Genomic DNA, 26,010 nt, shown 5'->3' on the forward strand with positions numbered 1-26,010 from the left:
TTAAAAAGTCCATGCACTTTGCAAGAGGACTGTAAGATGCATCTTGCCCTCAGGAAGGCAGGTCAGGGTGCTGCATCAGTTCCTACCTAATGCCTCATAAGATCTTATCACATTTCTATCTCCCCAACTGTCTCACTGACTAACATTTTCTGACACTCTTTGCTTCCTAGTCAGCTGCAAAATTATAGATTACAGATTTGCTTTGAGTCAATTGAGGAAAGTGGTTCACTGGAGGGGAGAGAGATGAAAGAGGGAAGTAAAAGATGGGAAGGGGAGATTAATGGAGAGAGGGTGCTCGAAACCTACGAAAAAATATATCGGACCATCAGAGGCTTGAACCAGAGCCAAAGCAGAAAACGGTCACCTGGATAACGGCAGGAAGAGATGAGAAATTTTGAAACGCTGAGGTTTCCCGAGGGAGCCTTTGAAATAATGCTGAGGCACTTTGGCACACAGATGCTCCAAGCTCATCACAGCTGTGACAGAGAAAAAAAATAAAATAAGGCTGAGTCATTCGGGAGAGGATAAATTAACAGAGTAAACAACACCTTGGTTGCTCTTTTGCCATGCTAAAGATCAACTGGAGAGAAGAGAGGACTGTCAGTATGTTGGAGACAAAATGACAGTATTCCTGTCTGACCTTCAATTAGCATTTTCTTTCCCAAATTCAGATCAAATCATTAAGCACAAATGTGTCACATATGGATGCTGTTTTCATGCATAATTAGTTTTTTCCCTCAGTTTTCCCACAACCCCCCAAAAAACACAGTTTAATTGAAGATTTGACATTATTCCTATAGGTTTGAGTCTGTGCAGTCATAGTCATCTGCTCTTTCATGGACTGCATTCGAAGGCTTATCGATAAATCAATATGTGAACAAAGACGAGACTGTGTGCAGTTCCTGTTCTGATGTTAACGTGTTTTCTGTGAAACGTGTCAGTAAAGCCAAGAGCAGCAGAGGGTAACCTAAGATCTATACACCGAATAAAATGCCTAGACTGGCAAAGTGAAGGTCCTCAAGTGAAGGACTTATAGAGAAGAAAGAACCTCTGATGTTCAGTCTGCACCTTGAAACCCGGGGAGATAAAAGAAGGATCAAACAAGGGGTCACAGCATTAGAGAAAGCTGCTGTGAGCAGTGAGCTCTGTCACTGAAGTGCATGTTTTTACTCATTTATCAAACTTTTCTCATCACACAAAAGGACAGCGCCAGTCGGAGGTTTAGATACACTCATCATCACGACGAATTAGGCTGACGCATTTGATGAGCTGCTTTAGTGGCTTGGGAATTATTATAAAGCAAACAACTTTAATAAATAAACTAACTTAAAAAATGTGGGCTGACAACTTTGAATTTACTGTGGATTTTTTTTTTTGTGCAATTCTCACAAGATTAGAAGTATACATACAAGATCAATACTGTTTAAAATGTTTGCCACTTTTTTTTGCTTTGTTTTTGGCACAGAAAATCATCAAAAACCTTTAATAGCAAATTAAAATAAGACCTGCTATCTACACATGGAGAAAACGTGGAACAGAAATGATATGTCCCAAGAGTGGTCAGCCCAAAAAACATATTCTAATATTCTACTAATCAGCCGTCCAAAAAAGTTAGAAAGGATTAAGCTAAATCGAAAGTACTGTAGGTCTTACTTGCCTCATTCAATGTTAATGTTTATGACTCAACAATAAGAAAGAGAATGGTTGTCGTAGTGCTGACATAAAAGGACACGGAGACTTGTCTCATATTCGGAGTGAAATAATTCACAAGAATTTAGCAAAAATATTTTAGAAAACCAAAGCACCATATCGACGGCACGCCTGGCGGCAGCGGTGTGACGTGGGCCTGGTTTGCTGCTTCAGGATCAGAATCTGTTATTGATCGAACTGTTAATTTTATTCTCAAGCAGAACATCCTGAGCAGCTTCCTCCCTCAGTCTAAAAACCTGGCCGCTGTTGGTCTCTTGAAATAACACTTAGGCATGAGTGTGTGCATATTGTTTGTGTATCTCTGTGCTTCCTTTGTGATGAACTGGTGTGCTTTCCACGGTGCGCCCCTGGAGATGGGCACCAGCTCCCCTGGAGATGGGCACCAGCTCCCCTCAGTGCAGCTTTGACAAGCAGCTATAGACAATGGACAATGTATTTTTTTGTATTCTTCCACTAACTGACAGATTTGAACAATGAGATCCTTTTCATTCATTGTGACCTCTCTGTTTAACATTTTTGGTCTCTACAAACAGGAAAAAAAAAATCTGAAAAAAATCTTACTGGGGTAAATGAGCTTTATTACCGGTAAATAGAAACAGGTAGATGTGAACTCAAGAGGTGCTTTAGTGAAGTTTTAGTCTGAGGGAGTGAACGCTTGTAAATCAAAGTTATTACAACTATTTTTTTATATTTCATTTACCATTTTAACTGAGGTTTGTAGACCTTTGAGACCTACTGTGTAAAACCTCCACAAACCTCAGACAATGTATTGACCTCTTGCTAGAATAACCTATTTTAACAAAATAATTAAGTTTACATAATCCACCCTACTGCTTTAAATTGAAAGGCAACATTGATGTGTAAAAGTACTAATAAGTGTGATTGAAAGTTCTCCAGACCAAACATGGAGAAGCATCGTTCAGTTTTTATGCACCTCTAATCTGGAGCTAACCTTCAGAAAACTGCAAAGCAGCTGAAACACTGAGTTCCTTTAAATCATGGTGATAAAAACCCCTCCTGTTTAGAGTTTCCTTTGACTAATAAAGACATTGATTAATGCTAGACTTAATAATAATTATTCTTAATAATTCTGATTTGAAAAAGAAAATGCATTTCAAATTAAAAAATGCACTTGAAAAACTTTGATTGTTTGCTGCCCTCAACAGAATTGGTTATTATGTTAGGTTTTTATTATGTAAAGCACTTTGATCTGGCTTGTTTGCTTTAATGTGCCAAACAAATGAACATTAAATCCAGTTTTGCTACCTTTCATTTGTACTTGATGGTTGGACTTTTTCAGGTCCATGTAAGAAAACATGGCTGTAGATGAAGTAACTTGATCCAATGAGAAGGTTTCTATGGACTTTTTCTCTAATATTCCCTAATATTTGCCCTCAACTGATAGTTCAGCGATATAATGACAGAGGAGACGAACCGAGTGTCAAACTACCTGAGCTGAACTCCAACACAACCACTTCCTGCACTTTTTGAAGATGAGCAGTATTTTGCGCGCATCTGACTCAACCACAAGACACAAGTAATATGGATCATCTGAAAATGGATAAAAGTGAGACAGAGCACATTCTGACATGTTTCATCGCTATAGCAACAGCCTTTGTACTTGTGGATGGAAGTGGGTGGCAAAAAAAAAAAGAGCAAGAGTTAGAGTGAGAGGAGTGATGGAGAGAGGGAGAAGTTGGCTTGCTCCTCTCTGTTGGCGAGCTTCTACCAACGCAGCTCTGTGCCAACTCAAGACCCCGGGGGCCTTAACAGTCAAGGTCACTGAAGAGGAAAAAAATGAACAACTCCTGGACGTGTTTCTGCATAGTTTGTATCCAAGAAAGAGTGTGAAGAGCAGCTCTGGCCCCATGCAAGGCAGAGGGAGAGACTATTGTCCTCACAGCGTGCGCATGATTGTTGTCTACAAGAACTGCTGCACACGTGCAGAAGGACTGAGGTGGATCGTAGGCACTGTGCATCAAAAATCAGTAAACCGCTGCTTATTTCTTGTTCTATTTCATCTTTCAATGATTTTCAATGAAGTGTTCTGACTCCTTAGATGTTCCTTTACTTTTGCACATTACAACCACAAACTTCAATGTATTTTTAGTGGATTCTATGTGTTTGACCAACACAAATTAGTGCAAAGTTATGTAGTTTTGAAAGGTTTTTACTACAAACTAAACTTTGAACTAAGTGGCATACAGACCTATTCAGATCTCATGAGGAAAAGCGTCTCCACAGCATGAAGCTGCAGCCACCATGGGTATCACTATGGTAATGGTGCATTCAGGGTGATGTGGGAATTGCATGCCAGAAGTTTAATATTGGTCTCACCTGTTTAGATGATCATTTTTCACATTTTCTGTATCCCTTACAAGGTTTATGGCACACTGTTGCTGAACATGCAGTCCTCTTGAAAGAGCAATAAAATACATCATTTTTTATTTGTATTTTGGCAAAACGTGGAAAAGTAAAACGAGAATTACTGCCTTTATAGTAAGTTTAGATACCTCATGCAGACGTAACATTATGGCCGCCAACAGGGAATTATGAGTGTAAGTAATTGTACAAAGCATTTTGGTAAAGTTTAAACTTGCCAGTTCAATATGCCGCTGTGACTTTTGTCCCCCCCCCCCGAAAAAAAGATATTTCTGTAGATTAATCACTCCCCTGCTAATAACAGCATGTGGTGAATATGCAGTCTCTCCATCTCAGCAGGAAGAGTAGGTGGATGAAAACTGCATGTAAATATATATTTTTTTTAAAGTTGGAAGTTCAGACAAGCTTGCCAGTCTGGCTGGGGGCGATGGTCTCTGTAGGAAGCAAGCTCACACCAGAATGGAGTCTTAATTTGTCTCGATCGAAGATGTTCTTGGGGAGAAAATTTGGACCAAGTCAAAACTTGTGCTGAATGTTTTTTGCAATTTGATTTTTCCAAGCCAGAAAACTTTGGAAAATCTTTGTATTTCCAGACGTTTTTGCTTATTGGTAAATCACAAAAAAATTTGTCTTACTGTCCATTCATCCATCCACCAGTATTTTAAGATTCTACATTTAAACCCTGATCTCAATACAGTCATTTTTTTGACACTTCAAGAAATCTGGTCAGAGCATAGAAGAGTATGAAATTTGGTCAGAGAAAATCTGCAGAAACCTTCACTGTTTGGCATCTTGCTATCAAACTTTTATCTCATCATTTTAGAACAAACAGCCATCAATACAAATTAGCAGATTTATGCAGTGACACAAAATTAAATTGTGAAGTTGCACCAAGAGCAGTATTGGTACGTGGAGGACACAATAATGTCATGGCTGTGCATGTCACAGTGAAAGCCCTTCCTAACCGGCGGAAAAGTGTAAACCAAGTTAGATATGGTTATTATCCCCCCCTTCCCCTTCCTGTCCACAGAGACACACATTAGTAATCAGTCTTCTACACACACAACCTCCCACCCAAGTGTTTATGTAGACTCAGACATGCACCTACCATCTTTATATGTCCTTTTAAAGACTTGTGAGACAGCTCAAAAGGCTTTAGTGGATTGCATAAAGCCGGCTGATACGGCTGCTGAAATCAGTGATGGCTGCTATTTTTAGAACATGCGAAATGTATCTGTACCAGCGAACAATCTCACACATCCATACGTACAAAGAGGCGGACGGAAATACACGGCAGAGAGCACACAGCACACGAGGAGATTTACAGACAGAAATGAAGTGGGATGTCAGATTATGTGCAAATTTAAACATGCGGTATCTTCTCATTTTCTTTTCACTCCAGCAAATTGAAACGCGTCAGAATGACGAGGCTTTAGTAGATGGAGGCGTGTCGTTGTAGGGTGCTGGTGCTTTGAAACATAAAAGTCATTATAAGACATTGGGTAAAAAGGTACATTTGAAATGGTTACCCTGCACTTATGACATGCTGCACAATAAACAATAAAAAAAATAAAAAAATAAAAAAAAAGAGGATGGCCTGTGTGGTTACATAACATTTAAATCACATGAATATACAATATCCTCCTAAACCTGAAAAATTCAAATCAGATAAATAAGCAAATACAATAAGAGAATATCCCTTTTATAGATTTTCTTTTTAAAGGATGCAATGTTTGCTGAGGAATAAATTAGGACAACCCCACACTTAATCCCGCTTAAAATGACTCGGGTTACACACAGGTGCACATGATTAAAGCATCGTTACTCAGGGTTTTGATGGAGGTTTTCCCCATTTAAGCACAACACATTTCGCTTGGTGTACAACCTTTAAAGAGCGAGCAAACACCTTGCTGGGATCTAAAGAGATATCCGAGGCTTTCACAAAGAAAACTGTAGCGGCTTACGAGTCTGGGACGGGATTTAAAAGAGAATTGAAAATCTGCCATTGCACTGTATGGAAAAACCGCGGGAAGACACTCAAAGCAATCACTAATAGGTCCAGATCTGGCAGTAAGCACACATGAAGGCTTTTAATTGTAAAAGCAACGAAGAAGAGATGATGAACCGGGAGGAGTGTTCTGCAATTTGTTCTCGTCAGGTCTCGTCTCGTCAGCGGCTTGTTTGCCAAGACAAAATATCTAAGCAAGAAGAAGTGAAATCTTTAGTAATCATCCGTAATTCAGGGCTGACACCAGTGTTCCTTATTTTACGTATGTCCTCGTGAAGAAAATAACAGAGTTTCAGCCCAGCTGTTTAGGGATAACTATCCACCGACATCTATTTTCTAATAAAAGAACTGGCAGCTTAAAATTGATGCCTACTCTATGATTACACAGTAAGTTCTCGCATAATAAAACGCTGAATGAAACACTTAAGATCCCATTGCATTCTCTTGATATCGTTTAGCATTTTGTTAAATCGGACCATTTATGTGATTCCAGCCTCTACAGCAGGGGTCTGAAACTCCAGTTTTTAAAAGGAAGTGTAATAGGTCAGTAAAACAAAAAAAAAAAAAACAAAGACAAAAACAATGTTGAGTAACGGAGGCCTATTACAAAGTGCAACTATTTTCCATCCCACACATTCCCACAGTTCTCAGACCTTTTTAACTCAATCTTGTCATTCGTGTTTGGAGGCTTTTCCACCTCTTCATCCTGACATGTAACATCTCTCTCCCTGCACCGCAGTCCTGTCCTACCCAATATAACCACCGCCCGCACCTGATGAGATGGCTTGGATAAGACACGAATTCAAGCTGAGGTGAAGGAGTTGATAAAGTTGCATGAGGTCTAATGAAGTCAGACGAAGCAGATACGGAGCGAGCGTGTCACGAACCAGGGGAAATCAGGTGAGGGCAGGGAGCAAAGGCAAACACGGGAGGAGGAGGAGGAGTCGTGGCTGACAGCCGTAAAATCTTCTCATTAATAAAATCTGCTGATGAAATTACAACGACTAATAAGTCACACTCCTGCACTCGTAATTTTCTTTTTTTATCTCCTCAAATTCTCCACTGAGAAACGGCCTCGTCATTGTCGCCGTTTCGTGAGATTTCAAGCTAATTCTCAAGGTGCTGATTTGTTAATAAAACTTTTCCACCAGTTCAAAAACATCTGTGACAGAGGATGAACAGCACTGACACCAGTACCACTGAAACATTTGCTTTATTAGAAATACATAGTTGAACACCGACAAACCACAAAAACACAAGCTTACACCTTCAACACACAGTATAAAAATACGTTTAAAAATAGCACCTTTTCTCTGGCAGGTAAACATGCAGTCATGAAAATAGACACAACTTTCCCCCAAAATAATGAACACACCATTATATACAACAAATTACTGTGCTTGATACTTCATTTTTAAAAACAGATGTTAACACGATACCCAGAATAACATAGTCATGCTTGCATAGTTATTTCGGTGTGACGAACAGGAGGGTATTTTGGTCCTGCTCATCTGGTTTTTTTTTTTTTACATAGAGAGTATGTGTCGGTGCATCAGTGTGGTTCAATTTAGATTTTTATGCATCTGGAGAACCTGCATGGAAAACTCTGAAAAATAAACAACGTACAGCAGATGACAAACCTCATATATTGGTCCCTGGATAAAAAATAAATGTGAAGAAAATAAATGAAATGTGCACACAAGCTCTCCAAACTTGGACCCAGACGGTTATTACTAAAGCCGTACTGAAGTTATCTGAGTTCTTAAGCATCACATCACGAACGCAATAGAAAACTGCACACAGCTTAAGTCGGATAGTATTATGAAAATAAACTAGGTACATTTTGAACATTTACAGAAAGAACAATTTGATGCTGTAGCTTTCAAAGTTAAATGAGGTGGTGGAAAGCCTTTCGCTTCTAAATAACCCTGGAATACTAAATTAAAAAAAGATTTTATTGTAAAAATCAATAAACTACTTTTAGTTAGCGTAATTCAAAGATAAAATGACAAAAATAAGGCATAATGTATAAAAAAAACATTTTAATTTTCTTGGGAGGAGCTAAATGGAACAAAACTTTAAGAAATAAAAACTTTTCACTTAACACAGTTAAAATCACAGGGTAAAAATAAATGTTGCCTTTTTCTCATCTTTAAATGTCTCAAAGACGGATGCAAATTTAGGAAATTATACCCACAAATGTCTTATCTACAAAATCAGCAAATAGTTTGATAATTTCAGAAAAAATTCAACCTATTTCACTTTTTGTTCCTGAATTCACAACTTTTCTCCGACTGCATTCTCCATCATGCCTCGTTCATACGGTGCTCTGCAAATTCTTCCATAGCAACTGAACTTTTTAACATTTTGCCACATTACAACCACAGAGTTCAAATTATTTAGTCTTTTTAAATTCAAATCTAAGAATGTGGTGCTCATTTGCATTGAGTCCCATTTGCTCTGATTCACTTAAGTAAATCCAGTGCAGCTGATTGCTTTATCCAGTCCTGTAGAGTTCGCCTGTGTGTGTGTGTGTAATTTAATCTCAGTTTAAATAAAGTTGTGAAGGTTTCAGTTGTTTGTTAGTGACCAATGGAAAACAAACAGCATCGTGAAGACCAAGGACCACAGCAGAGATGCCGGCGATGATTTGTGAGGAAGTTTAAAAATGGATTAAACTGGTTCTAAAACTGTTTCCAATTCAGAGAAACAGCCAACAGGCACACGGTAACTCTGGAGGAGCTGCAGAAACCTTAAGCTCAGGTAGAAGAATTTGTTGACAAGACAACGATTAGCAGTGCTCTCCATAAATCGGTCCTCTATTGAAGCAAAAAGAAAATTGCTCCGATTAGGATCGCTTGTGAAAAACTGGTGGCCGTATGCCTAAAACAATGTGAGGATAATTTTATCTGCAGAGACAGGGAGGCTGGTCAGAGTGTAAGGAGATGAATACAGGATAATTGAGCTTTTAGAGGCTGTAAAAGGCTGAAAATTGGGGCAAGGGTTGATGCAACAGACAAAACCCCCCCTACATATGGAGCCAGAGCATCTCTATTTGATAGAATGGCCCAGAGTCAAATCCAACTGAGTATGTATGGACAGATTAAAAAAAAAACATTGGATGCTCTACATCCAATTTACTGAGCTTGAGATAATTTGGAAACAGGGATGAGGAGAAAAATCCATCTAGCAAAACTGGCAGAGACATACCCCAAAAACCATGCAGCTGGGATTGAAGACCAAGTCTGCATTTTTAAAAATTTAATTTTGAAAAAAATAAAATAAAATAAAACATTAAAACCCTGCCTCATATTTTTCCATTTTACAATTATGTACTACTTTGTGTTCATTCATTACATAAAATCCTAACAGAATATATTAAAGATTTTGGCTTAAACATGACAAAATGTGCAAAATGTTCAAAAGGGTGTGAATACTTTTGAAAGGTAAAAAAAAAAGAAGTGAAACAGTGTCAGGGCCACAAAGACCAGAATCCACTGGTCCAAAAGTGAATTAAAAGATAATGAAGACATGGAAAAATAAAAATCAACTAAATTACTTGTAAAACGTTGTCTTGTTAATCCCTACACTGTAAGGTGAGCTGAGTTGTTTGCCTTTGTTGTTGCTTAATTTGCACCTGTTAGTCTTACTGGCAGTGAAGTACGTGAACTGACGGTCCCAAAACACCTTAAAGCAGCGGCAATGTTTAATTGAGAGGACTAGCTCTGCAGTGGTGAAGTCTTAAAAATTGACAAAGACAAATTTTCAGTGTCAGAATGACAAATAAGGATTTGTTATTACACTGAAAAAATGATTCTGTTTCGCTAAATATCCACTTGGAAGAAAGGCGGCCCTTTGAAAAACAGTGTAAAGTCCCACTGGGTGTAAAGAGGCAATAAATAAACAAAGACCTACTGACATCTGAAACATAATGAGCTTTAAAAACATTCTTGTGGCGGAGGAGAAGGTAGCCACAATCACCGTGTCGTCTGTAAGGGTCGAGGATCTGCGAAAACACAGCCCTAATTAGATCCTGACCCTTAATATTTGACTAATAACAGTTTGTTCCTTCATGTACCTTCGGTCTCCCGGAGGCAGGCCTGCTCACACTCCTCCAGGTGAAGGAAGCGGTTGTCGTTTCCTTTGCAGCCACTGTAGATGAAAGGCCTGCAGGTTCGAACCTGGCTGTTAAAATACCAACGCAGAGTGTACTTCTGACAGCTGCCCTCATCCATGGGCAGCAGACAGAGGTCTGTCGCACCTGCAGAACACACGCGTGTAAAAAGTGTGCATGAGTGAACGGCAACAGAGCGAGGGATGAGCGCGGTGCTGGTAAAAGGGAATAGAGGCAGAGGAGCAGTGAAAGCGAGGGGGTTGAGACAAGCAGGCACGGTATGTACAATAAAGTTTTTTGCAAAGATATTGCTTTTTTTTTTTTTTTTTACCTGGATGCATGCACGAAATCAACTACTTCATGTGAATAACTATTAGAAAGTCACTAACAAACACGACTTGCCTACTGCAAGATAAAAACAGAACCAAACGTCAGACATGGACAGCAAAATTCACCCTGAATTTGTACCCAGAATGAAAAATAATATGAATTGCTTTACCTTCCTCTTGCACAGCCCTCTTGGGCCTGACTGATCTGGACTTGTCTGCGGCCAGAGGTGGGACTCTCACTTGTTTCTGACCAGCAGCTTTTTTGTGAGCGCCGGCAGCGCCGCTTGATTTGCTCGGATCGGCTTTGGCAGCTTTTGTTTTAAAATCCTCGCCTGGTGATGGAAGCGGAGATGGAAAAGATTTACAGAGACAGAAAACAAAGACGTGCCAACAGTTCAGTGATTCCAAGGGCTAACGCATCCTAACGCAAACTGAACGTCACGGAGACAGGATGATTGAAGCTGCACAGCTGCAGAAACAAAGACATTTAGGATGAGATGGTAAACTGTCTGGAAATGAATTAAAGGCACAAATTTTAACTTGACTCACAAATTACAAAACTTTATTAAACGTAGAGTACCTTCAGTGAGATTGGCAGACTCTGTGGAGAAGTAGAGCGTGTCGTCCAAGGGGTCGTCCAGGGCCTCGATGGAGTAGATGTGCTCGTATTCGGGGTCGTTGGTGTTTACCACCACACGCAGCTCCCGGCCTGACACAGGAGTGGCATCACACTGATCAAAATCCTTCATCTGACTCTGAAACTCTCCAGCCCTCAGACAGAGTGAAGAGTAATGATGACTCGCAGTGCCAACAGAGTGTGTGTTCTGAGCCTTTCAAGTTTTCCACGGCAGAGTCTGTTTCCAGACCCCTTTTTCTCAGAAACATGAAACTTGATGATCGTTACTTGTTAAAAAAAACAACATTAATTTAGTTAAGCATTGGCCTACATCTTGTACTGGAATTGGTGTTGCTCATTTTGTTTATTTTTAATAAGTAACATGTAATGTTACTTCATGTTTCTGTGTTACTTATATGTCTTGTTTACGGCTTATCGTGTCATCTAACTGAATGCTTTGTTTAAGGCAGTTTATTCTAACACAGTAGTAAAGGACATTTGCAAACGGAAATCCTGAAAGGTGCGTAGTTTTGTCTTACATTCCCTTTAAAGCATTGCGTTAGACTCTTTGAACTGATTGTGTTTAGTAAACTTGATCTGGAGTTTTTGATTAAAGACCAATGAAACTTAAAGAAGCACAGTTAAGTGCTGCTCACCAGGGAGTTTGCTTAAACTGGAGATTTGTGAATAATTGAAAGCTCAAACTATCAAAGTAATGTGGCAAAGCTAAGAAGATAAGTTCAGTGAAAAACAGCACTTTCATTGTGGTCATCACTGCCTTAAATTCAAGTGAAAACTTTGCTGCTTGCATAACATGAATATTGGAGTTCTTTTTAGTTGTTTGTTTTTTTTTTACTTTGTTTATCAGAGCTTTTAAATTGCTCTGTCATTAAACCATACTCTTGTATTTGTCTTCACATAAAGTGACAAATACACTCTGGGTCAAAAGTGGAGTCCTCTGTTTTCTAGCTCAGAAAACCACCCAGTTCTCAGAGGTCTCCACTTGTTTCGCCACCAGGTTTTGCATGTTTGTTAATAACGAACAGACAAACAGACTAAAGTCAGCTGCAGAGCCGTGGGACAAACACTCACCCTTCTCACCGTTCAGAACCAGTTCTTGCTCTGTAGTAGGTCGAGCCCTGAGTGTGGGCTGGGACCGAGTGTCAGGGCCTGAACCTGAGAGAGCCGGGCAGGAGGGAGAGGAACATGGGTGCAAAGGAGCAAAAAGATGATCCGGAGAGCGAGAGCGACCAGGTAGGTGACACAGAAAAGAAAAATAAAATGAGGAAATAAGAAGAAAGACATAACATTTTGGCAGCACCGATGCTTGAAAGTTTAGGTAATCTTTGCATTTTTTTTGCATAATAAGGAGACCCATTATTGTTACATTTTCATGATCTCAAAAATTAAATGCAGAAATCTTATTCGTGCCGTTTCATCCTCTCGATTTTATCTGATTTAACGTTGAATTTAAAGCCTCCTGAAGTTCCCTTCTCATAATTAAACAGCGGGATGAAGCAGATTTCTGAATGATGCAAAAGAAAACTTTATAAAGCTGAAAATGCTGACTATTACTTTGTCAAAATAAAATAAAATTAAATGAAAAACAAACAAACAGCTGCTAAATAAGAGAAGAAATAGTCTAATATAAGGTTAAATTTGAGATATTTGTAGCAAGTGAAATGGTTTGGGGATCTTTCACTGCACATGAATCATTTTACTTTTTGTCACTTGTGTCTTCTATGTGGGGTTTAAAAGATATGCATGAGTTTTATTTGTTGTACTGGCCAAGTTAAAGTTCTGACCTTAACCCAAAAGAAATCTCGCTGCAAGAAAAGAGAAGAAAAGCTGTCCTATAATTCCTCCAAAGTAATCAGCAATTACTGCAAACATTTAACTCTCAGCATTTCTTCACATGATATAATGCATACAGCAAAAGCTGAACTTTTTTTTCCTTTGGATCATTTCAACTTCATTTGATCCTTTTTATTCGACTTTCAGAAAACAATCTGGTTCTGAATCCCATTTATGCAAAAAGACAGAAACATCCAAAGAGTTTATAAACTTTCAAGTCCCGCTGCATAACATTCATCCATACGACCTACGAACAATCCCAAAAGCACCAAAAAAAAAAAGAAAAAAAAAATCAATCCACCAATCTGACACAAACACCACATGAAAGGATTCGCCAATTTCTCCCAAGACTGATCAACAGAAACAATCTTTCCAAAATTGGCCTAAAATCTTTGTTAGGTTGTTAATTATGAAACGTAAAATATATGTGTTTTTTTTCTGAAAAATAACACATTGATTAAACATGAGGAGAAACTGACTTTGGCTACTTTCTCTGCATATTCATTAGCAGTCTGCTTCAGCATCACTTATCTCATGCTGGTTCATAACACTGGTGTTGTCCTGCATCCATTAACAACTTACACAACAAACACATTAGCTTGAAAGTGGGTAAGTACCATCGTTTGGGAGGTTTTTGCTAATTTGCATTTTTATTTATTTACATTAAAACTGGCACAAGTTGAATTTTATGCAAATAACTCCTGGAGTATTAAAATTAATCAAAATGAAATATGCATGGGGTCACATTGCTTAAGAAAACTGTCTGTGGAGTAACTTTGTTTAATAAAATATGAAACGTACACTTTTTTTTTTATCAAGTATAAGTGACTGCAGACTCCATAACAACAAATGAGTTCATACAGTTTTGCAAAATTAGTTTTAAAAGATTTTGATTTATGCTTTTCTTCATATTTCATTTGTATCAAACATATTTTCACAACCTGGTTGGTTTGGAAAGTGTTTTTTTTTTTTTTTTTGTAAACAAAGGAATAATTTGAAAACTCCTTTTTGCATTTACTTGAGACATACATCTCCGATACCGAAGTATTTCTCTGATCTGAAACATTATCGCGTCACAAAAAAATCCAGAACAAAGGGAGTCGACAAGCGCTAAATACTTTCTCACTGCAGTGTAGCTAAGCCTTTTTTGTCTTGCTTGCTGCAGTGGGGCGGCTCACTCACCTCCACACGCTGAGCGGATCAGTCAAACAGACCGAGGGGAATCAGAAAGAGAGAAAACGGCACAGATCAGTTTTGAGAAATGCAACGTTGCTGCAGTTTTTCCACGGCTTCTCGTAAACAGTTTCAAAAGTACTGTGACTCATGCTCTGTTATCGAGTTTGGAGTTCAGCTTGGAGGACAACATTGTTTTAAATTTGCAACGTAAGCTGACGGACTCACCACAGTGCTGTTTCATCTCAGCGCGAACGTACTCTCTGATCTCATCCTCCTGAATATAAAGCAAGGGGCAGACAGACAGAAACTGTATTATGAAGCAGCACAGCGAGAACTCTGCGGATGCGTGTCATTTCCTGTCTTCACATTGAGCCCTGCGGTAACGACGCCACACTGACCGTCATGCCCGGCTCTCCTCTGTCTCCCTTGGCTCCATCTGGTCCCATGTCTCCCTGCAATGTGGACAGGTGTTAGGACATGCAAAGAGAGACTTTCAGGGAAGTGGCTGCATAGACTCGGGCCAGGTTCCACGTTTGAACAAAATCAGCAAACAAAGCAGGAAAGTTAAATCAGCAAAAGTGACGTGCACTGAAGCCATCAACACAGTCGCATCCTCACATGAACTAAGCTGAGCTGCAGCTCTGCAAGAGCAAAAGAAACTTTAAAGTCTGAGTGTCGTTTTATATAATCAGCTTTTTGGTCCAAATACCATCAAAGCTACTTGTCAAAGCAATAAATAAAAAAAATAAAAAATGAAGCATTTCTGAAAAAAAAAAAAAAAAAAATATATATATATATATATATATATATATATATATATATATATATATATATATATATATATATATATATATATATATATATATATATACACACACATATATATATTCTGTAAAACAAAACAAACCTCAGCAGTGAGGGACAGAATACTAACCGGCTCTCCTCGCTCGCCGGGGATTCCTGGGATGCCCCGAGGGCCCACCATGGCAGGGCCAACTGGTCCTCTCTCCCCCTGATGCAACGTAAAAACAGATAAGAGGGAGAGAACAAAAAGCACCGATGAGTTCAACAGTAGAAAACAATGGTCCAGTGTGAGCGTACGAGTGATTAGCAGGTTTTCAGTCAGTGGCTTGTTCAAGGAAACTGGTGCACTGCCAGCAGGGTCAAACACTGACAAAGCACAACGAGGCAAATAAATGCTGCCCTGAGTTATTAATGCTGCTTCCAATAAACACGCATCGGAACACACACTCACACACTGCATTGCAATTTACTTTTTATTGGGCTATATAGCTGTAGTAGAATGGTCTGGACCAAAAATCACCTACGATAAGGGATGTGAACAAAAAAAAAAAAGGAAGCTTCAAATCAATGGACAAAGCTGGTTGTGTGAGTTTTATATATATCTCATCGTTTTGACGATTAAAAAGAAAAGTGCCTTTCAGTGCCTTGCCTTGCAAAAGCACTCGCACCATTTTTTTTCACATTTTGTCAAAAGAGCCACAACTTTAATGTAGATCATGGATGGATGGTTGTTTCCATGTGACTCTTATTTAAATGAAGTAGAAAGGATTTAGACGAGAGGAAAATAACTGCAGCTAAATAAGTAAACTACAAATCGGTCCAGTTTCACCACAGTTATTCAGATCTTTGTATGAATCAGTCGGATACAATCAAGCATTGTCAATACTTTTCGAAGGCACCATATATTTCCTTTGTAAGCCTGTTCAGGTGTTGCCTTTGGTAACATTTTGGACTGGTGGGCCATTTTAGTTCTCAATTATCTATTTTTTTAAATTCTGATTCTCCCCTCCCAATGTCTTCCTGCAGTTTTCCCATTTGCAGCATCAACGTGACTGATGATGTAGAAGTTATAAATGTCTTTAAATCGTTATTTATCACCTTCCGTGTCCCTTTTGCAGGAATGAAGATCAGTAAAGACAAAAGATTTTTTTTTTCGTCAGTGTAGCAGAAAATAGTGTCTCCATCTGAAAGGTGCGTCCATCACAGGCACCCGATGCGCCCCGTCACCAGCTTGCTTTATTAACTTGATGATGAACCAGACAAGCCAGTCACACTGAGAGCCCTTCAAAGTGCCAATCAACTTGAGGCAATAGATGGCAATCGAAGACGACGAGTGGAAAAGGAAGAGGACAACAAAGACAGGAGGAACACAAAAAGACTGTAATCTTTTTATATCAGTCGTAACATCCTTCCTCCACTCTCAGGCCTATTATTAGATCGTGTCAACTCCAACTTCAGAACCAAAGCTATTTTTGGCGCACCAATAGACTTCTGAGATGTGTTTATCCTTTGTCTTTTTCTCCCTATAAATAATTCATGTACTGTAGGTGTAGAATCAGATTAATCCACAGAGAGGAGAGACACCTTCTGTCCTTGGAGTCCTTCAGGGCCTTTAGCACCAGCCAGTCCTTGTGGGCCAGTCAAGCCGGGGGGCCCGTCGGCCCCTCTGGGACCAGGAGGACCAGGGATACCAGACGCTCCCTGTTTTAAAAAAAAACACAAACGCAGTTCACTGTGGATTTCAGGTTTTCAGGTGACGCTGCGAGACGCAGTGATGATGGATGAATATGTATAATGAATACAAATGATTAGATTAGAAGAAGATACTTTAAGATTCGTGTCCTGAATACTCACCCTTTCACCTTTCTCTCCTTGAGCTCCTTTAGGTCCAGCGGCCCCGTCAAACCCTCTGTCTCCCTATGTCAAATGTTTTAGTTTAGACATCTGGATTATTTTTCAGTATTAATGAAAGCATATTGCCTTATACCTTGGGACCAACTAGTCCTTCTTTTCCAGGCGTACCAGGCGCCCCAGCAGGTCCGAAGTCCCCCTGGAAACACGAACAGAGCAAAAATGAGCTGCAGGAAATCCTTATTAAACACCTTTGGATCTTTTTTTTTATGTGCAGATATCGCTCATACCTGTTCACCTTTCCTTCCTGGTAAGCCTGATCGTCCATGAACGCCTGAATCCCCCTGAACACACAAACACACCGTTTAGTTAAATATGGAAAGATGTCAGACGATTAAAATAACAAACATTTAATTTAAGATCACTGTTACTTTTATGTAGACCTCTAGACAGAAATAGAAAAGGTTTATTATGATAGTGACATTTTTGCAGTTATTATCATCATTGCCGACAGATACAACTAAATTACAATATTATCAAATTCTTAATTTATTAAATCAATTTACTCAAAAAGTGAAAGTTACATATATGAATTTAATTACACACAGTTATACATTTTAAATGTTAATCAAATCTAATAAAAGACCCTTTAAAATTTTAAGTATTGAAAAAAATAAATGAATAAAATGAGGTTTAACAGATAAATGTTCTGGTATGGCCTAGACTATCATAGCATATCATGTTTTCCAGCTGACAGCCACTGACATCAGCCGTTAAAAAATGCCACGCCGCATTGATTCATGCTAACATATCTCTAAGTATCGAGTTCATGGACATACTTTTAAGTTGTTCAACATTATTAAAAATCTTTTTAGACCAATTAAAAAAAATCCTTTATGGATTTCTCTTATTTAATATTTTAATTCTCAGAAAAACTGATTTTTCCTCTAGTCATAACAAATAACAGAAATAAACACCCCCTGTGTTTCTTTATATGTGAGTTAAACGTTTTGAAAAGAAATAATAAAGACGTTCATCTTTGATGATATTTTCATCTATTGAAATGCTCCTGTAAAGGTTCACTCATGCATTATTCTACACATCCGGTTTTCATTTCCCTGTCTTAGGAGCTAACCTTTTCTCCTTTGGGTCCATCAGATCCACAAGCCCCCTTGGGTCCGCGGTCGCCCTGGAAACACAAGAGATCATCACTGACAGACATAAAAGGCATGCAAGACTTTAAGTGGGGGGTGGGGGGGGGAAATAAATGCACCACGGCAGCTGAGCAGAGAACCCATCTGGCTGGATGGTTCTCTTACTGATCACTTAGGTTATTCAGAATGGACTTCCACAAACCACATACATAAAGCAGCTTTTGCAGCGAGTTTCCATTAACAACAATATATATATATATATATATATATATATATATATATATATATATATATATATATATATATATATATATATATATATATATATATATATATATATATATATATATATATATATATATATATATATATATATATATATGACGGGGAGCTGGATGAAGTTATTTTATAGGTAATGTGTGTTCAGACACTCAGGACACGATAAAAGCATGATAAGACATGCAGCCGTCTAAAACCCAAAGAGAAACTTGATTATATTCAGCACGGTTATAAAAAATGCAGACAGATGGTGAAATCCTTTATATTTCCATGGCTCACAGGGCGTTTGTTTTAAAACTACATGGTAAAGTAGTAGTGACACGTCTATGCCTGGTAGTAACAGGCATAGTGCTCTTTGACAGACATTTTCTTCCTCGTCTTTAATAACCAGTAACACTTACCTAAACTGTAAATGAGACCATGTGCGGTTTACGCCGATGTCTCAGAGGTTAACGCCGCTTTCAAAGCTCACTGTTAAGAGAACTGCAGCATCTTGGAGTCACCCAGTTGCCATGACAACCATTACATGATTTATGAAAGTCAACTGGGTGTTCGGGATGTATTGTCTGCAACAAAAACCTCAGGTGAGTTTTGCTTGGACCAAAGAATGAAGATGCGGATGACAATCTCATGCTAACTCGTCAGTATGTAGGACAACATGAGACGCTGCTGGCCGGTTTCTTTCTTCAGAGCAAAAGGCTCTGGGAACTTTTTTAGAGGCCAAAGAAAAATCAATAAATCAATATTTCAAGATGTCTGTAGGTTTAAAATAAAAAAAAAATCTAACTTTTTGTACTCCAACATAAAACCGAAAACGCGTGTCAGTAGATGTCTCTCTCGGGACATCAGAAGTCTGTGACATACGGCCAAATCAGCTTGGAAATTATTCATCGGACACAAAATCAGACTTCTTCCACTGCAATTAACGTTCTTGAGATTGGAGTCTCTACAGGACAATAGCTGTCAGGAAGCTGAAGAGAAGGAAGTAAAAGAGAAGAACCCCGAACAATGGATTCAGGATCTAAAAAAAAAAAAACTGTGCAAAAAGTCAAGATCAGAGATCCCTCAGAGAAATGATGTTCCAACATTTTGAAATGTTAAAAAGAGAAGAAGAAGAAAAAGAAGAAGTGCTCTGCTATGGGTAAAAATGGGTTGAAAATAATAAACAAAGGGATTCCAATAAATGTGATTTTATTAAAAACAAAACCATTCTAAATTGGGATGACAATGTGACTGCATGAAAGGTTGACACTTGACAACACCTAATTGTTAAAAGGGGATTTAAACTCTGATTAAACCACCTCCAAACCCTTGAGGCAGCCATCACCCACGACTACTGGAAGTTTGAAACCACATAATAAACAAACACTCAATGCAACGCAGACAACTACAATACCTTGATTCCTCTCAGTCCACTGACACCAACTTCCCCCTTGTCCCCTTTACGGCCTGCCAGGCCGTCTTTTCCAGGTAAACCCTGGAAGAAAGACGACAAGACAGAGTCCAGCGTGTCTGATCTTAATGAAATATGCACATACAGAACATGGAGAAGTGGGTGGAAATATGTACCGATTCGCCAGGCACTCCAGGATCACCTGCCTCTCCCTGCGCAGAAACAAAGAAAAACTAAATTTACAATGATAAAATCCAAGGCTTTGCGATAGGCAACATTATTACTAAACGCTGTGACGATGATGATACTTATTAATTAACATTATTTATATATATTTTTTTACATTTCTTGTCATCGGCATTATAGACACACCCTGTTTGGAAAAATGGTTACCAACATGTGCCAGGGCAGGTTTGCTCTACAGAAAGCACATTAGATGTGAGCCTAACTGCAGGACTGACTTTATAAAATACAGACTGCATCCAGCAGGGCACATTAATATAATAACAGCCTTTGCTCCTGTGACCTTCAACTATTTGGTGTGTGTGCATGTTGGTGCTTGTGTCTCTTAATCTTAAAAGCAAGCACATTTGAATACATGGCACTTACAGTCTAATATGCTTGCAAGAACTGCATCCTTCTTGTCCTCAGTTAAAAAAATATATATATAACTACTGTCACTGGACATGTGGCGCAGCCCTAAACGCAGTTATGTTTTCAACAATGTCCTTAATTAGCTGTTGAAATATTAATATATGCCACTGCTTTAGTAACACGAGTTTCCACAGCTTAGCTGATTTAAAAAAATGCCACTGCAGAAATATCTGCATCAGCATAAAAACTCAGTTTTTCAAGAGGTACTCGTTGATTTTTGCCTTTTCTCTGCATGTTGCCAAAATAAAACTTGTTACTAAATCAAATTCTGAATTCATCTGTGCTTCACTCCTTTGAGTTTTTATTCATTCTGCTCTGATTTCCTTTATTTATTTATTTTTTCAAATCAAGTGTTCTGAAATTGATGGTTTTTATCAGTCTAAACATTTTTCTCAGACAGATTTGGTTTTACTAATTAAAAATGATGTCACTTGCCTTCTGTCCACCGGGGCCTCTGGCCCCTGGGAAACCAGTGGATCCTCGCTCTCCGGGTTCTCCTCTCAGACCCTGATGACAAATATGCTCACATTGATAATCGGCACATTTCAGCATGTAAACTGCACAAATTTTCTTCCTTTTGCCGATGGTTGATCCAAGTTATTTAACTAATTGATACCTGAATAATCCTCATAATTTCTACACACATGCTGCGGAGATGAATGTCATTGTATCCATACAGACTCACAGAATTTCAAAATTAAGTGGACAAGTTTGAATTTGTCTGGGATTTTCTTTAATCTATACACAGCCACATTGATAAATATAAGCTAAAATATATACACACCTCCCCAAACGTTTTCACTAAATGTCCCTCAGCAAATTCCACCTGAACAGCGTGTATTTTGCAGCCGTCAGCAAGTTTCTGGATATTCTACCACCCTTCTTATCAGAAGGGGAGAGATAATCGAAATTGGTTGGTGTTCTGGGACATACCTGGCTTTTTAAGAAGACTCCCTTTTTTCAACAGGGTTGATGAGGTCAGAGTTTTGGGACAGTTTTCCCAGATGTCTGGCTTTTCCAATTCAAAAACAAATTTTACATCTCCGTCCAATTGCAACACCCAACTTTGTCCCGTTTCAATTAAATGACCTTGTCAAGTGAAAAGAAAATGGATGTTCAAATGTTCAGAAATATCCAGGAAACCAGCCACAAACAGAAACCTGCTGCAACACCTGTCCCTGTTTACAGTGACACAGATTTCACATACGGAGGGAGGTGACAGAGCAGGATGCTCGGTCCCACAATAAAAACCTTAAAGCTTCACTTAAATTTGCAGCTGCCCACATGGACAAACCAGCTACATGGTGGCTTGGTAATATTTGCTCTCTCTGCCTTGCAAACGTTCTCTAAACCTATCAGGTTAAGAAAACGCCAGAATCCTAAAATGAATCTCTTCTCCACTAATCCTAGTGGCTTATGTCTTCCCATTTTAGTAATTTTGGAGAAAACTCCAGTTTTTTTTCTTATATCAGTGTTGTTCCATATTTTCTCCGGTTATTAATGACTTTCTTTGTTGCTATAGTACTTCAGAGATCTTACCCTTCTCCATACTGATCAAATTGTACAACAAGATCATTTTGATCCTTTGTAAAGATCTAAAAATTAGGGGTTTGGTTTAAATAAACAAGAAAACAAAAAACAACAAAACAAAGTCTGGTTTCTATGCAACCTGTACATTTAAGGAAGTATGTATATATTTGCACCCTCGTGTCTAATTTAAAAAATCCACATTAAATTCAAGCTTGTGAACCTAATTCTTTCTTGTTATTTTTTAACATGTATTTTGTTTCGTAATCATTCTCACACATAGTTAAAGAAATTAAACTATCGATTTCCTCCATCAGTGTGTGCAAACCTTTCACCAGAGTCGTATGCTCCATGTTGATGACATTGTGAGGAAATTAAAAAACTCTGTAATGCTGACAGAGTTGTGAATCAGAGCGACCATCTTCAAACTGCTCATGTTAAACACCAAACAATCGATTCCCCTCCACTTAAATTTACCTGCTCTCCCGATGGACCCTCTTGACCTTTCGTTCCTTTTTCTCCTTGACCGCCTTTGACTCCTCTGTCACCCTGAGTTAAACAACAGCAAAATCCGGCGCTTATTTTCTCTGAATGAATATTCGCTTAGAACAATGTGCCACTGGACGTCCGCTGACCGTTTCTCCTTTGTTGCCCTTTGCTCCAGGTGGTCCTCCCACCAGCACCGTGTCCCCCTGTGAGCGACAGGACAGGCTGTGAAAGTGCTGTTTCGTCCCCGACAGAGGAAAAATAATAGTGTTTATCCTCGTTCGTTTTCTCACACTCTGTGTTTGTTTCACATTTCGGCTCATCAGTATTCTGCAGATTCATTATATTCACCCAACTTGATGCGAGAGAAAGAGCTCCATCAAATCAGGCGCTGCTACTGTTTCCCATTGATTTCAAATGCATAAATAAAACAAAATACTTTTTGCGAGAGAGTGAATGGCAGCAGCGCTCGCTGCACATTAAAATGCACAAACCTTATCTCCTTTCTCACCCGGGAGTCCGCCGTCTCCCTGTATAAAAAAAAAAAAAAAAGAAGAAGAAAAAACACAGATTAGGTGAAACGATTTATTGGTGTCTGTAAATTTAGTTCACTGTTTTACACGAAGAGAAAACTCAAGATGAAGAAGATGGACTACCTGAGGATAAGTGAAAATGGGAAAAGAAATGAATAAAAGAAAATCACCTTTTCTCCTCGAAGACCTCTAATCCCTGGTGGGCCCTGATTGTTGGAAAAACACAAACACACGTTATGTTTCCATGTAAAAATGACTACTGTATGTCTGCTTCTGCCACTAAGAAATTATTTCTGTTCTCGTTCGACAATAAATGACCGGAAATTAAGGGAAGACGCAACATTGTGAGCCCTTAGAGCGTGTGGCTGATGTGATTTCCTTCTTCCCTAAAAATCGCAAACGCTGAGAGTAAAAGACACAGTGAATGATATGTTTACAGTCCAGAAAACATTTTGTGTCCTTGTGAGAAAGGCTCTTCATCTGTATAATCATTAGACAGATGCTTCTTTGCTTCCATTATGCCTCCAAACAAGACCGTTTCATGCTTTCAGAAAGGAGAACGAGAGTGCTGAAAGCATTTCAGAAAACACCCGGGTGGTCCGCATTATGCTCCTGAGTGCCACACGAAAACAGAAACTTCTGATATTTACCGCTGGTCCTCTGTCCCCGTCCAAGCCGGCTCGGCCCTCCTCCCCCTGTGACACAAAAGGCAAACACGGCAGAGTTAGTTTTCCATCACCCAAATGTAAATTTACTCTTCAGTGCAAACACACACTGTTACAGTCCCCATAACTGGCTTCTTACTCTGGGTCCTGAATCTCCCCTCTCTCCTCTGGGACCGGGAACTCCAACACCGATTTCCCCCTGGAACCAGAAGACACACATTTATACCTTTAATAAGCTCGATTGGCATTCCTGTAGTAAGACAGAGGTAGCGCGCTTGTGAGCTGCAAAAAAAATTACCTTGTCACCTTTGACTCCATTAGTACCAGCAGAGCCCTAGAAATGAAATATATATATTATTGTATTACACCTGGAATTAAATTGGATACATTGTAACTACTTTTACATCTGGCAATATGGTTAAATTGCGACGAGTTTATCAGATTTGTAATAATTTAATTTGGACTGAATAAGAATCTGTGTGGTTATATATGAATTGGCCCTATTTGTCTTGTTAAATTCCTCGAGGATAGATTTGTTGGTGCTATAAGATGAACTGAAATAAACTGAGCTAGATAGAAAATATATATTCACCTTATCAATTTAACGGAAGACATTTTAGGAAAAACTCTGCACAGAGTGCTGTCCATACAATCACAATGGAAACTATCAGAACAAGTAACAAGACAGTAAGTCTACAATGAATCTCAGGAGCTCATAAATAAAAAAAACAAAACAACAACAAAAACAACACTATTAGTGACACCACAAATCAAACGTCAGTGTATCAGGCTCAGCCAGAGCAGGAGCCTGAGACACAAGCGTTTCCAGAGGTGTTATAAATAGTTCAGTCACATTGGCAGAGACGATTCCAGAGCTTACGGGCTGCGACTAAAAACAGCCATGTCAAATCTATTTCATAACTGGCAACTAGGAATTTGTAGAAAATAATTGGTTTTGATGGTCCCACGGGTCTGGTATGTGCACGAGTGATAAAAGTTCTCTAAAATAACGTGGCGCTGTGAATTCTTAAACAGGAACCAGTAGCAGGAAGCTAAAACCAGGATTCTGTTGTACTGCAGTAGCTCTGCTAAGAAGGCCAGATTTTTAAAGGTTTGAAGACAACAAAGTAAAACCAAAGTTATCTCATCAGAGGAGATGCCAGGAGGTTAATCGTACTCTCATCACCATCCAACACTGTTGAATTTCCAAATAGAAGAAGTTATAAGCTGCATTTACTAGCATGAAGGAAGTTATTCTTCATCTGAGATAATATGTGTATTTTTAGTCATAAAGATTAAACTGAAGTAGGACTGGGCCTGCATCACAGGGAAACATGTAGTTATAATAACAATAATGCTGCTGTGACTGCAATTGATCCACTTTTCGATTTACTGTCCAACACTAAGCAGATCTATTTGCTACAATAGAAAAAAATATCATTTAATGACCAGCAAACCAATGAAAGGAATGTTGTTTTCCAGAGTTAACAGATGTAATGAAAATATGTTGGGGCCTAAAATAAAGCCTTGGGGCATTCCAAAGGAGAACAGCGACACTGAGGACAAGAGCATGTAAAAAAAAAAAAATAAATAAATAAAAAAAAAAAAATCAACAAAAAATGAGTTTTACCTCAGTTTTAAAGCTGCAGTACATAACTTTTAGAAAAATATGTTTTTTACAATTGTCACTGTGTCCTGATGGTATGAGACAGATCATTTATGAAAAACAAAATCAGGCTCCTCTGCATCCTCTCTGTTGACCTACTGCCATCTGCAGAAATACAGGTCGGAAACAACCAATCAGAGCCAGGAGGAGGGTCTTATCGCTGTCAATCACACTCATGTAGGCTACAATTAGATTGGCAGATGCAGGCAAAACAGATCCCCACTTCCTGGTTTAAAACTTTCAGACGCTCATCACAAAAGAGTTCTGCAACGTTAAAAATGAACTCACTGGCTGCCCTGCAGGCCCAGAAGGACCAGGAGGTCCAGGGTTTCCTGCACGGCCAGCAAATCCCTGGAGGCCCTGAAGAGAGAAGCATAATTGTTCCAAACTTTTCCCAAAGCACGGCACAGATAAACAAAATATGGCAACTGTCCACAAACCCTTTCTCCTGGGGGTCCAGGAGGCCCTGGTTGTCCATTTTCTCCTCTTACACCAGGCAGTCCGGGATCTCCAGCCTTCCCTTGGGGGCCCGGTGGGCCAGCTGGACCAGGAAGCCCCGGATCGCCCTAAAATACGGTGACGGTTTTTTATGCTGTGGCACATCCGGTCGGTTGCACTGACACTGCCTATTGTAGAGATAAACTCTTAGATCTTCCTCAGCCATAACGCACCTTTAAACCCTGAGGCCCGACTCGACCGAGTGGACCTGGCTGACCAAGGCCCTTCTCTCCCTGCAACACAGATTTCTGTTGTTACTTTCACTGACAAAGTGCTTTGAATTCAGATGAAATAATGAAAATGCATAGTAA

General features: G+C 39.1%; 1 protein-coding gene across 1 annotated transcript in view; it reads right to left on the reverse strand.

The window, feature by feature from the left end:
- Positions 1 to 7,294: 7,294 nt before the first annotated feature.
- The window catches only part of col7a1 (collagen, type VII, alpha 1), a 71,816-nt gene continuing 53,100 nt past the window's right edge, over positions 7,295 to 26,010 (reverse strand). The window contains exons 92-118 of the mRNA XM_088005585.1: positions 25,873 to 25,932; positions 25,642 to 25,767; positions 25,490 to 25,561; positions 23,834 to 23,869; positions 23,675 to 23,734; positions 23,521 to 23,565; positions 23,041 to 23,076; positions 22,832 to 22,867; positions 22,487 to 22,543; positions 22,329 to 22,400; positions 20,760 to 20,831; positions 19,847 to 19,882; positions 19,674 to 19,754; positions 17,980 to 18,033; positions 17,135 to 17,188; positions 16,981 to 17,043; positions 16,848 to 16,910; positions 16,578 to 16,694; positions 15,124 to 15,201; positions 14,588 to 14,641; positions 14,415 to 14,463; positions 14,196 to 14,204; positions 12,252 to 12,335; positions 11,124 to 11,252; positions 10,714 to 10,875; positions 10,179 to 10,361; positions 7,295 to 10,106 (exon numbers count right to left, since the gene is read on the reverse strand). Of these exons, the coding sequence (XP_087861711.1) occupies positions 10,078 to 10,106; positions 10,179 to 10,361; positions 10,714 to 10,875; positions 11,124 to 11,252; positions 12,252 to 12,335; positions 14,196 to 14,204; positions 14,415 to 14,463; positions 14,588 to 14,641; positions 15,124 to 15,201; positions 16,578 to 16,694; positions 16,848 to 16,910; positions 16,981 to 17,043; positions 17,135 to 17,188; positions 17,980 to 18,033; positions 19,674 to 19,754; positions 19,847 to 19,882; positions 20,760 to 20,831; positions 22,329 to 22,400; positions 22,487 to 22,543; positions 22,832 to 22,867; positions 23,041 to 23,076; positions 23,521 to 23,565; positions 23,675 to 23,734; positions 23,834 to 23,869; positions 25,490 to 25,561; positions 25,642 to 25,767; positions 25,873 to 25,932 (1,917 nt within the window). The 3' untranslated portion in view covers positions 7,295 to 10,077. The remainder of the gene's footprint in view (positions 10,107 to 10,178; positions 10,362 to 10,713; positions 10,876 to 11,123; positions 11,253 to 12,251; positions 12,336 to 14,195; positions 14,205 to 14,414; positions 14,464 to 14,587; positions 14,642 to 15,123; positions 15,202 to 16,577; positions 16,695 to 16,847; positions 16,911 to 16,980; positions 17,044 to 17,134; positions 17,189 to 17,979; positions 18,034 to 19,673; positions 19,755 to 19,846; positions 19,883 to 20,759; positions 20,832 to 22,328; positions 22,401 to 22,486; positions 22,544 to 22,831; positions 22,868 to 23,040; positions 23,077 to 23,520; positions 23,566 to 23,674; positions 23,735 to 23,833; positions 23,870 to 25,489; positions 25,562 to 25,641; positions 25,768 to 25,872; positions 25,933 to 26,010) is intronic.

The sequence above is a fragment of the Poecilia mexicana genome, unplaced genomic scaffold, assembly GCF_051168715.1.
Source record: "Poecilia mexicana isolate PSO_F unplaced genomic scaffold, ASM5116871v1 scaffold_5, whole genome shotgun sequence".
NCBI classification, from domain to species: domain Eukaryota; kingdom Metazoa; phylum Chordata; class Actinopteri; order Cyprinodontiformes; family Poeciliidae; genus Poecilia; species Poecilia mexicana.